Source organism: Panthera leo, chromosome C1, assembly GCF_018350215.1.
Source record: "Panthera leo isolate Ple1 chromosome C1, P.leo_Ple1_pat1.1, whole genome shotgun sequence".
Lineage (NCBI taxonomy): Eukaryota > Metazoa > Chordata > Mammalia > Carnivora > Felidae > Panthera > Panthera leo.
Genome location: NC_056686.1, coordinates 92,748,226 through 92,761,254, shown reverse-complemented (window position 1 = coordinate 92,761,254; position 13,029 = coordinate 92,748,226). Strand labels below are relative to the sequence as shown.

The 13,029-nt window shown below is 39.2% G+C and overlaps 1 protein-coding gene across 6 annotated transcripts in view; it reads left to right on the top strand.

Annotated features, from left to right (window-relative positions):
• SORT1 (sortilin 1) overlaps positions 1-13,029 on the top strand; it is a 67,576-nt gene that overhangs the window by 21,217 nt on the left and 33,330 nt on the right. For 5 of the 6 annotated variants that reach the window (XM_042953259.1, XM_042953262.1, XM_042953264.1 and 2 more), the window contains 3 exons: positions 1,663-1,722; positions 3,161-3,234; positions 12,418-12,520. In XM_042953259.1, the coding sequence (XP_042809193.1) occupies positions 1,663-1,722; positions 3,161-3,234; positions 12,418-12,520 (237 nt within the window). Of the gene's footprint in view, positions 1-1,662; positions 1,723-1,891; positions 2,130-3,160; positions 3,235-12,417; positions 12,521-13,029 lie in introns of those variants that run through there. The other variant, XM_042953265.1, reaches the window with a different exon arrangement.

Genomic DNA, 13,029 nt, shown 5'->3' with positions numbered 1-13,029 from the left:
TGTCTCTTCAGACCTCTCTGTTGGGGTAGCGGCTTGAGTGACCAAGCGGCTGGCCTCCCACCATTTATAGACATGTTCTATTTTGAGACTGAGTTGGTGGTTTGGGAAGGACGTATAATCATTTTCAACAAATGCTTATTGAGTGTGTAAAGTATCGTGGTAGGCATAAGGAATACCAACAAGTATAAAGTTATAGCCTCTGCTCCTAAGGAACTGCTCATACTCAGAAAGGCAGGGCATGCTTAAGATGAAAAAACTTAATAAGATATATGTCTTTGTAAGAGAAAAGCACGTAATTGTCACCATTTAGTAGAACTAAATACTAGACTAATTAACTGCTCGGAGAGTGGGGCTTGAGGTGGTGGGGCATGTGGCAGAGGGAGAGGAAGTATCTTCACTTTTTACTATGCATCTGCCCTGTGAACAACATGGGTTTGAACTGCATGGGTCCACTTACACGTGATTTTTTCTGATGAGTACAGTACTGTATATGTATTTTTCTCTTCCTTATGATTGCCTTTATAGTGTTTTATTTTCTCTAGCTTATTTTATTATAAGAATATAGCATATAATACATATACAAAATATGTGTGCATCTACTGTTTATGATATTGGTGAGGCTTCCAGTCAACAGTAGCCTATTAGTAGTTATGTTTGGGGGGAGTTAAAAGTAATATGCGGATTTTTGACTGTACCAGGGGGTCAGCACCCCTGACCACCCCCCACCCCCCCGCATTGTTCAAGGATTAACTGTATATATTTGTGTATGGTTGGAAATTTTTACCAAGTGCCATTGTTGCCTTTTTGGAATTCTTTCTTTATCAGTTAAAAAATGATAGAAACTAGTAGATTATACAAATAATGTTAGCCTTGAATATCTCTGCACGATAGGGTTACAAATGGTTTATATTTTGCTTATCATACTTCCCTACTATTGCCTACATTTTCTATAATGGATATGTATTATTTTATAAATAAAGTATTTGAAAACCAAAACCGTAAAGCATCTATGATGATGATTATAACTGTAGTCCAACATGCTTACCATATCTTGGAATTAACACACCAGCTTTCCCTTTTCTTTCTCCTCACTCTTACCATGACAGTTAAGATTGTTCTTCTATCATAATCATCATCATCACTAAATAAAGGTGAAGTAGGGCATTGGCTCTTTGATTCTGTCCCTTGTCATTTTGGGTCAGTGAGTTAACCTAGGAGCCAAAGGAATCCAGCTATTAACTGCTCAGCTGTACTGTGAAGGCTGCCTTGAAAAATGTAAATTATGCTGATTGGGTTACAATTATATCTGTCAATGTGGGCTGTGATCTCTTGTTTTAAAGCATCCTAAGAATACTTTCTGTATCTTTATATTTAGTCCTGTTGGAGAAAGCAATTAGATTATTCCATCTCCCCATCTGGTGCAGTAAGAAAACTCATCTGCTTGGCTTACTTTGTATGAGAGAGAATTAAAATGTCCAAGTTGTTTGTAATTTGGGTTAAGTAGTTCAGTCCTGTCTCTCCCAAATTTTGTTCTGGGAATCTGTATCCCCTTACAATTATGAACTGAATTACTTTGAAAGTAATAGTGTTCTGAATTATTTAAGGAAGTCAAAGATCAAAAGACAGATGTCATTTCTAAATGAATTTTCTTTTTCCTTGTAGCATGTGTTTGATGATCTCAGTGTCTCAGTATCCTTGTCCTGGGTTGGAGATGGCACTGGGGTAAGTAGTATTTTGAGTCTGTTAATTCAGCGTAGCAAGAAGATGTCGATTTTAGGAGTTTAAGCAATGAATGTTGTTACTTCCTGAAATAGTCTCCAACTTCAGTTGCAGAAAATGCATGTTTGCGGTACCGACTTTCAGGACGATGATTGGTTTGGTTTTGCTTTAGAACTGGAAGCATCTTGTGACCGCCTTCTTCCATAATAGGAAGATAGACACCATTTTAGTCTCTGGTGGCTGCTTGGCATCAAGATGAACAAGAAGAAGAAAGAGAAAGGAGAGTGCCATGTGCTGAGACGGGAGCCTCACAATACTTGGGAAAACCCCTGTGTAGAAGCGGAAAACTGCACATTGCACATCTTGGCATTTTTCCTCCAAACTGTATTGTTCCTGTGTCCTTTCCCACAGTTAGTGTTGAAGGACTGTGGCGCCCATGGGCTCATGGTTGCTCAGCTCCCTCTGTTGTCCCTTCCCCACCACAGAGAAGCCGCTGCCAGGATCAGGGGCGTGAAAGGAGAGTTCTTTAGCCCCTTATCCCTGCTAGTATAGACAGTCTCCCGGTAGGAGGGTGTGCTGAGGGTGGCCTCAGGTCTTGAATCTAGGCTTGACGTTACCTGGCTCTGTGCCCTGCTGTCTGAACAAGGTCAGGGACCACAGCTCATACCCTCTGGGATTCTGGTAATGTATGTATCGTAGCATTTAGGCATGTGATGGCTATATCAGGAACCAAAAGAAATAATTTTGATGTTGAAAAGCAAGCTACAAATTACTTACTTTAATTAATTTTAAAACTTCTGGTAGACTGTCTCTTTAATCATGTCTTAATTTCTTCTAAAATTTGGGTTGTATGCCATTTTCCATGATTTATCCATTTATCTAAGAGAGTTGGCATCTCTAGGATTTCTTGTTACATGGCTACCTGAGACTCCTTAGCCTGTTGTGCTAATCTGTCAGAATCTTTTCTCCATGCATATTTTTGTCTAGAAAAATAGTTATTTAAAAAATTAACTTCATGGAGAAATAACAGCAAGGAGAAGAAGGAAAGGACAGATGTATATGACACCATGACTTCTATTAGAGCGCCCGTACTATTCTAGGCTCTGTAAGCAGGAAGAGAGATGATCTTTACCTGAGAATATCTTACAATAATAGAGATGCAAAGTGGTTAAACCCTTCCTTTATTATAATGTGTAGTTGATTACTTTTGCCTCACTGTTACAAGTGTATGTGATGGGACCATTTCAACAAAATGAGTTGAGATCTTGAATCATTGTGAGCCCTAGTAACTTGGTATGTCTTGGTTTTCTGATATTAACAGTATAGGCTACTACAGACCAGGGCTGTTGGCAGCCTCTTAGATGTTGATTTAATCCCATCACATGCAGACATGTAATTAGACTATCTTTCTTATTGACTGCATGCTTTTGTCTCTTCCCAGATCATTCTAGTCTTGACTACCTTCCATGTACCACTGGTAATTATGACTTTTGGACAGTCCAAGCTATATCGAAGGTGAGATGTATAACATGTGGCTGGGGCATTGGCTGAGTAGCATATCTACTTTTATAGACTTGATGGAGTCTCAAAGCTGATTTAAAGGATCTTCTAGGCATCTTAAATTTTCACCAGACTATCACACTCAGCACATTGAGTGCCTACTTAACCTGAAGAAATATGAAAAGGGATCTAGTTCCAAGGAGATTAGGCTGACATAATTGAGTGGCAAAACAATAAAGGAAGATGAAGGAAGAGTCCATAGGGATGTGTCTGTTAATTTAAATGGGTATTTATCTGTGGGAAAGTAGCATAGACTTTAACCACCTTTCTATTTATTATGATTTTTTATATCCCTGCAATAGCACAAAATGGTTTTTATGTCCCTGAAATGGTTTTTACAGTCCTCACTATACCTCCTAAGTGAATGTGATTTATCTTACAATAAAATGGATACTAGGGCACCTGGGTGGCTCAGTTGGTTAAGTATCCAACTCTTGATTTCGGCTCGGGTCATGATCTCATGATTCGTGGGATCGAGCCCTGCATCGGTACTGCACTCAATAGCACGGAGCCTGCTTGGGATTCTTCCTCTCTCTTTCTCTCAAAGTAAATAACCAAGCATTTAGAAAAATGGGTACCTATTTTAAGCCCTAAACAGATTGTTTCCGGATCAGGAGGAGGTCCTCAGGTCAGACCTAACCCAAGTGCCTAATAGTGTTCACATTGGTAATGATGGTGGCTGGCAGTGTGTGTTCAGGAGTCATAACCTATACTGTGACATTCACAAGGTTTTAGAGTTGTCTTTTCAAAGATACAGGTTGTTAAATAGTAGGTTCTTTCCCGTAATTATAAGATTCAAGACCAGCCAACTCTCAGAAATTGCTGATTGTCTTCTCAGTCATTTGTGCCTATCCCATTTTTCCCCAAGGGACCTAAAGAATATGACATCCCAGCAGATGACATAGAAACTACCTGTAGGGCTCCCGGGAGCATTGTACTCTCTCAGTGTTCTTTATTTGACTGTTGGCATTCACTTCAACATGGAGTGAACCCATGTTGAAGCTCTGAGATGGATCAACCTAACCTCCCCTCCCTAGTAGGCATGATCACTGACTGCTGCTACTAAGCCTGGAGCCAGTGCTCTCTGCCCTTCCACACAGTGATGTTGGCTTAAAAATTTGCTAAGAAGGAATTGCCATCTGGAATTGTTGTAAGCTCCATAAAGGCAAGGTTCTTGACTAACTCGGGGTTCTCCAACAACCAGCCAAACAGCTGACTCATAGCAGGCAAGCAGTACATACTAACTGAATGAATGCATGTCTTGGCTTCTCTATAATTTTTAGGCTGATATTATTTTTTATTTGATAAAGATTGACAACACATTGTAGAATCCCAGTGCTAGAAAGGGCTATAATTTATAGGTGATTTTGTTTATTCATTTAGAACAGCGGTTGAAACATTTCAGACAGATGAAAAGTATCCTGTTTGGGAAAGGAAAAACTACATTTAAAAAATTTGTAACTCTTTCTAGGGTTTAAAAAAACTTGCTGTCATAAAATCTTTCCATATAATACAGTTTTTCTTACCAATTTACATTTCATTATAAAAGGAATACAACCGTATTATAAGACATTTGGAAATTTTAAAAGAAAAAAGTTCACCGTAAGGTATAATCTTAACTTATTTGCAGTTTATTATCTTGATTTTCCCCTTTAATATTATTCGTATGGCCACGTAGTCTTGGGAAGCAGCATGGTGCAGGGTAAAGTTGCCAGATTCTGTTGGCAAATAGGCCTGGGATTGAATCTCAGCACTATCATTTATTTGCAAGCAGAATGAACAAGTCATTTAGTCTCCCTAAATGTTTTGTCATCTGTAAAAGAAAGATGATAACAATGGTCATCATAGACCATTACCATTACTAACAGTAACTGTTGCAAGTTATGCTTTGCAGTGGCTGGCGTGGAGTAAACTTGGTGGGGTCAGCTGCTGCCGTGCCAACAGCCAGGGATGGCTTGTAGCCAGCCTGTTCTGGCACTGCTGTACCAGTTGTTAAAATGAATTTGAAAGCCTCCTGTGCCAGTTGGTAAAAAGTGATTGCCTGCCCCCAGATGCTTCCATGGCTTCTACAAATGCACACATCCCCTTGCCGCTGCCAATATGCAAGTATTACTAACACCTCGTGTCACAGCCTGTACCCATTCTGATTGGTGAATGTTCATACCACGATACTTTTCATATCCCCTCTGCTGGTAACTCATCATTTTTGTTAGATTGACAGAATTTACTTAATCACTATCCTCTTGGAAACTCAGGTTGTAGCTAATTTTTTCAGGATTACTAATGCTGCTGTGATACATATCACACATGTATGTGTCATAGAAGGTGCTGATTTCCAGTTCATTTTTTAGTAGCAAATCCTCTCCTATTGATTCCAAAGAGCCATGTTGTGAAGGCTGTTTACTAAACTCTTCCTCCTCCAGGTTGAACTACCTTCTATACCTATTGTCTGCATCACTTATTTGCTTGCCTTCTGAATTCACTTTTTATTCTCTATGTTGCTCTTTAATCGTGTGGCTAGAACTGTTCCTGACAGGTTCATGAGTCATACCCAGGGGGAGTAAAATGTATTTTCATGACTCTTTTTTCCCATCCTTTTGCTTTTCAATTTTGTGTTTACTTTAAGGCAGCCAAAACCAAAACAGAAACAGTATCACTAAATGTCACTGTTAAAATACCTACTACCATCTGACTCAGCCCTTTTCATCCTATACTTGTCTAGTCTTGTGAGAAACCCCTAACATACATTTTACCAGAGGGCAGTGCTATTTATTTCTGATAGTCTCATGTTACTAAGGTTCTTTTGCTTCATGTTGTACAGCAGGGTTTTTGTTTGGTTGTTTTTTGTTTTTCCCAAGGTCATTTTGAATATTAATTATTTCCTCCCTGCTGTGAAGTGAGACCTTTTCCAGAGTTTAGGTGGAAACTTTAAATATGCCTCGTTGCTTCTCCCCCTGGGCTGGCCTGGCTGCTGTGAAGTGACTCATGTTGTTGAACGTGCCAGCCAAGAGGCACGTGTTGCTTTGGAGGGGAGGGGGCAGTTTGATTAAGATGAGTCCTGAATAGGGGGAGGTTGCCCAACTGAAAAATAAAATAAAAGCCTTTTCAATCCACTCTGAGACTCTTCTGTTTTTTAAAGCTCCCATGATTATATTACTTACTGGATTATCTTTCCGTACCAAATCTTATGTGGTCAAAGGTTCATTTGGGGTTCAAAGAAAAGGCACTTTCCTCACATGCCAGCTGCTCTGAGTAGTAGGGCCCAGAGGCTCACAGGATTAGAAAGAAGCTTTGTTACCTATGCTGAGTTAGAAGGAAGTGTACGTTGGTCTTTAGGTTATAAAAAAGAATTGTGGGTGGGGCACCTGGGTGGCTCAGTCAGTTAAGCTTCCAGCCTGGGCTCAGGTCACGATCTCACGGTTTGTGAGTTTGAGCCCCGCATCGGGCTCCATGCTGACAACTCAGAGCCTGGAGCCTGCTTCAGATTCTGTCTCCCTCTCTCTCTGCCCTTCCCCCTCTGGTGCTCGTGCGCGTGCTCACTTTCTCTCTGTCTCTCTCTCTCTCTCTCTCAAAAATTAATGAACGTTTAAAAAAAATAAAAAAGAATTATGGGAAGATTTGGGAAATAAATAAAAGCCCTAGGCATTAATGATTAGGTAAAATTGAATAATAGTATCTTCAATTAAAAGAGTTATATTTGAATAGTTTAAATTTTGATTCTCTGTTAAGGAATAATTTATATAATAGGTTGTAAAGTTCATTTGCCTTTTTAAATGTGAAGTTAAAAAGGAAATAAACTAGATCTGTGGTAAACATAATTTGGTTTTTGGCAACGGAAAGATATTTTGCACCCTTTTGTTTTATGGCCTCTTGAGGCTAACTTTTCGTTGTAAGATCAACGTAGTGAGACACATGTAAGCATTATTGTGCATCAAAATTCTGTACCTGATTACCGCAAAACTGCTGCTATGTTATTTCCTATTGAGAGTTGTTCAACTTTTGGAAATTAGTAAGGACATCTTAAGAAATTTCAAATTAAAGTTTATTCCATAGTCAGTATAAATTTTTGAGGATGTTACTTGAAAGGTAAACTTAAAGGTATACAACTGATATTAAACTATAGTAAGCTGGCTTCTCTAAGACATCTTGTATGACATTGTTTTAAATGATATGCTTGGTTCAGTTTTCACTGTAGTAGATTATTAACAATGACTGCATATGCTACAAGGGTAGCATAAAGTCCATTTTAAAACATATTTTACTGTTCTTTTTTCTTAAATAAAAAGTTTATTAAAATGTATGATGATGGCATTTTTGCTAAAACTTCACTTTTACAAACTTAAGGCATATAAAAATCATGAAACTAGGTGGTTTTCATCACGTAGGAAATATTCCCATGAAAATACCTATTGCATTGCCTTGTCAACCAAAGCAAAATAAGGACACTGGATACATTCTCATGTTCCTTGTGATGAAAAGTTCTGCGACTTGGGGCACCTCGGTGGCTCAGTTGGTTAAGCATCTGATTCTTTTTTTTTTTTTTTTAAATTTTTTTTTTAATGTTTATTTATTTTTGAGACAGAGAGAGACAGAGCATGAATGGGGGAGGATCAGAGAGAGGGAGACACAGAATCTGAAATAGGCTCCAGGCTCTGAGCTGTCAGCACAGAGCCCGACGCGGGGCTTGAACTCACAGACCGCGAGATCATGACCTGAGCCGAAGTCGGCCGCTCAACCGACTGAGCCACCCAGGCGCCCCAAGCATCTGATTCTTAAACTCGGCTTGGGTCATGATCTCACCATTGGTGGGATTGAGCCCCATGTCCAGCTCTGCTCTGACAGCATGGAGCCTGCTTGGGATTCTCTCTCTCCATCTCTATCTGCCCCTCTCCTGCTCATGCTCTCTGTCAAAGTAAATAAATGAACATTAAAAAAAAAAAGTTCTGGGATCTTATCCACAATATCTTACCCTTTTTATTTTCCCACTTATATTTTCAAAATTTCTACAGAAAACCTGTATCCTTTTTTGCATAAGGATTAAAAAAAGAATTAAAAGACATTAGACAATTAGCATTAGACAATCGGGGTTAAATAAAAAGTCTTTTTTTCAGACTAATGTAAATTCACATTCTGCCCATTTTACTGGCTGGTCTATGATTTGAGGTCTGTAATTATGTAGCCACATTTTAATATGCTACATTCTCCCTATTGGTCTTTTAACTGGAAATCTCAGTACAGCTGATTTTCATTTTTCTACAAAGTCTCCTTGAATGCTGAATTAGTGAATACTGAACCAATTTTCCTAGGGGAAAGAAAGAAAGGTTTAGGCTCCTGCAAACCTCTGGTCACAACATTCATTTTTGTCAATTGGTCAGTACGTAACCTTGTTTTGTGTGTGCTTCTGTTGAAAGATACATTATTTAATATATCTTGATTCATTAACGTTGAGCTCACAACCAGATCCTCCCCAAAAGATGCTTATCTAACTCCTTTATTTTCTCCATGACGCACATCAAAGCCTTCTTGTGTGCAGGAACACTAGGTAGCCCTTCAACACTGTGCTAAGGGGCTATTTTAAACAGCAGAATAACCAACAAAAAATGCAAAAATGCAGAACGTGTGGTGCTAAATAGACTGTGAAGAAGACCCTTATTTGCAGTATTAGAGCTGGAACAAGAAGGCAGAGCAGCTCCCCATTGGACCTCAGCTGGGAATGGGCACGCTGGGTTACTCAGATGTTCATCACTCTGTGCATGCCTGCAAATGACTGCCAGAGTGCCATGAGTATTGATTTTAGGGTTACAAATACATTTGAGTGAGTAGTCACATTTGCACATATGGAGCCCGTGAACAATCAGGATATAGTGTGTAAGCTTTCCTGATTAGTGAAAAAGACAAAAGTGTAGTTATTTTTTTTTAAGTTTATTGTCATCTTTGTTGCTTTTATGTTGCAATTTATAGCAACTTAATCATGGCAGAAATGAACTAAAGAAACAGAAAAATGGTTAGGCCTGAAAGCCAAGCAGACAAGGATATCTATGCTTGTTTGATTGTTGAAAAAATTAAAATGTAAGATTATCTGAGATATTGTAGAACTCTTATACTGTTCCATTTCATTAAATGTCTGCAGTTCAAATGCCTGGTATTACAAGTTCCAATGTATTGTAAATGAAAAGTGTTCAAAAACAAGGATGTAATTTTTGGCTGTTGACATTGGGGTTGAGTGTCAATATATGAGTCTTCTGGAAAAACCCTCTTTTGAGTCCTTCATCTTGCTAGGAATTTGCATGCTTTTACTAGAAGTTCCATGTGAGGATTACTTTTTTTTTTTTTTTTTTTTCATTTATTTTAATGTCTAGAGTTTTCTTGTTCTTTGGGGTTATTAGGTTATATTCCAATAATATTTTTATTTTAACAGTTTCTTGAGCTGTAAACACGTGCATATTGTTATGCATATGTTTACAGCACAGATACATGCATAAGTGATCATTTCTTTTTGGCAACAAGAAATTGGTTATTTTTTGTTCAAAAGACTTATTCCTAAAGCAGGTGGTTTCACAGGGTTTTGTTAACTTATCATTTGACTGCTGTTTATAATGCTATTCATTATCCTATGGAATTTGAAAATGGATTTATTTTTCAAAATGTTTCATTGTTTTCCTTTTCATGATACATGTTGTGTGTGGATAAATGTGCTGATAGAAAATAAAATTACTTTAAAATAAAGTTTTGGGGCACCTGGGTGGCTCAGTTGGTTAAAGCGTCCAACTCTTGATTTTGGCTCAGGCCGTGATCTCATGGTCCGTTGTGAAATCGAGCTCCGCCTCGGGATCCACACTGGGCATGGAGCCTGCTTGGGATTCTCCCTCTCCCTCTCTCTCTGCCCCTCCCTGCTTACATGCACACTGTCTCTCAAGAAAAAAAAAAAATAATAATAAAATAAAGTGTTACATTAAAATGTATTCCTTGGCCTTATGTGGTCTTAGCAGAACCCTACCTAAATCCTAGCAGGTTGATACTAGTCCATTGTACTCCAGTTGTTTTTTAAGTGGCTAAGGTCGTGTCACAGATGATTTTTTGTTTTGTGCATTGTTGCTTTCTCTTTCTGAAGGGCAGGGATATGTTTTGTTGTGCCAAGTTCTTAAAAAGCAAGCAGGCTTGCCAACAGGTTTGTGGAGGTTCCCTGGGGATGTCATGAAGGAGGGGAGATTTGTAAGCTGGTGATAAGCAAGCAACTACAAACTCCTTTAGATGGTTGTCTGAGCGATTGATGATATGTACATTGTAGAGCTATGAATTGTTCGTGCATATCCCTTGACCTGCTGTCTGGAAGATAAGAACACTTTCTGTACTCCAAAGCCAAGGAAAGGGTAATAAAGGAATTGGTTGGGCACTGCCTAATCCCCAGTTTGTTTAGGAATCTTCCGTGTGTGTGTGTGTGTGTGTGTGTTAAGAAATGGGAAGAGTTATTCAGACAACCTAAAGTCACATGTGATTTGCTTTGCATACCTATGCAAACACTCACAAATACTGCCTTCCTGTCTGCTCTCAACTTCCTCTGAGCCCATCTTTACTGCCAGGCCACAAGCCCTGGCAAGATAGCGGAAGACTGCAGGTTGTAAGAGAAAAACTCACAAATAATTAAAAGTTGGTCTAGTATGGGGCTGAGAGTTAAGAGAATTGCTTGTAGTTTTACAAGAATTGTAAAGAATTCTTAGTTAACTAGAATTGCCCCTAGTTAACTCATAGACTTTTGACAGTTGCCTCCCGTTGAACCTCCTTATCTGTGAGGGTAGTCGGACAAAATGTCCCCAGTCCCTTGTATCTCTAATGTTCTGTGGTTCTGTGATTATTTGTTGAGGCTGCTACCAAAATTGTGCCATCTGTTAAGTCATCTGTTCTGTTGGTGAAGACCACTGTACATTGCACTTATCACCGGGCAGTTGACTTGCAAAACATGGTGGTCTTCACTGATGAACATTTAGATTCAGTGAATGTGCAGATTTCACATTCTATGCCATGTTTTATCAGAACTGCACACAGTATTAAACCCGTCAGAGGTAGAGAGCTACTGATTTTTTTTGCTTTTAGTTTTCAAAATCGAAACACGAAATTGAATACCTCTCAAAGACATTGTTGGAATGAACCTTGGGGGAAAGCTCTGACAACCCAAGAGATGAGATTAAGTGCGTTTGTTTTCCCTAGCTGTGTTTTTTGTGCTGCATGCACTAGAGGCCGGTACCTGGGACGGCAGCCTCTGGAAGTGGGGGACTTTAAGACTCCTGCTGCTGAGTTTACAGCTTTATCATGTGTACTGTGCATTAACAGGTTAGTTAGGAGGCCTTTGGCTACATTTAGCAGACATCTCAACCCAAACTAGCTCAAATAATAAGGGAATTAATGGCGCATAACTAATATAGAAGTTATTCAGTCCAATGTCACAGACTCCGGAATTCCAGAATCCCCTCAGCAGTTCTCTCCATGTATGTTGGCTTATTTTTCAAGCTACACTCTCGTTGTGTCAGAATGCCTGTAGCAATTTTTTGCTTTGTGTTCACATATTACGGTGTTGGGTTTCTCACATTTTGCATTACTGACATTTGGGACCAGATAATTTTTTCTCATTGTGAAACTGTCCTGTGCATTGTAGGATGTTCAGCAGAATCCTTGGCCTCTACCTACTAGATGCCAGTAGCATCTCACCCCTGAGTTGTTGATAATCATAAATGTCTCAAGATGTTACCAAACGTTTGCAGCTAGGGATGGGGGTGGGGGGCAAAAATACACTGATTGAGAACCACTGATCTAAAAGAAGACATCATTTTGTCAGGTGGCTATCTTAAGTGTAAAGAAATGTGTTTCCTAAAAGACTCCAAATTCCCCTCTTTGGTCTTATTGGCTCATCCTGGGTCACTCCCCATTTCTGATCCCATCACTGGTAAGGGAATGCGATTTCCTTCAGACTAATCAGGCCCACCACCAGAGCTAGAGATGGAATCAGCCCCCCTGAGGCTGTTCAGGGGAGGATGAGCACCTCAGCCAAGCCAGTGGGAAGGGGGAAAGGAAGGCAGGCAGGAGCCCAGCAGTGTCCTCATTGACCGTCGCATTCTAAATGTGTCTTGTTTTTCTTCCTCTCAGTGAGGACTATGGAAAGAACTTTAAGGATATTACAAATCTCATCAATAACACCTTCATTCGGACTGAGTTTGGCATGGCTATTGGTCCTGAGAATTCTGGAAAGGTGAGATTCATTCAGATACATACGAAGTTGTGCTTGGTACCACACACAGGCTGTGGATCATGTGGAATGATCCGGTTGTACACAGCAGTATATTTAGTTTGCTGTTAGTGTATTTTTAAAATTAAACATAATTTAGTGCTGTTCATAAAATAACGGAATTCAGCACACAGGATTTTTATTTTATTTTTTTTGGTCCCTATTCCAAGATCCAGCCAAACTCTTTGTAATTATGTAGTGGTTGTTGGCATCACAATGTATAATCCATGAGACAACATTTTAGTCTTTGGGCAACTCGCTAATCCCAAACTGAGCAGGCTACGTTCATAGTTATGACACGCTAGCTCAGTGTAGGATAACATTTGTTACAAGACTAATAGTTGAGGAGTGCAGTGCACAAACTAATATTACTGTTTTTATGACTCTTCTTACTTTTGAAAATTTTCTTAACACCTGGTGGAAATGGTGTAAGAACTTCCTGTGCTTTCATAGTATTATATTCTGTATCTGAA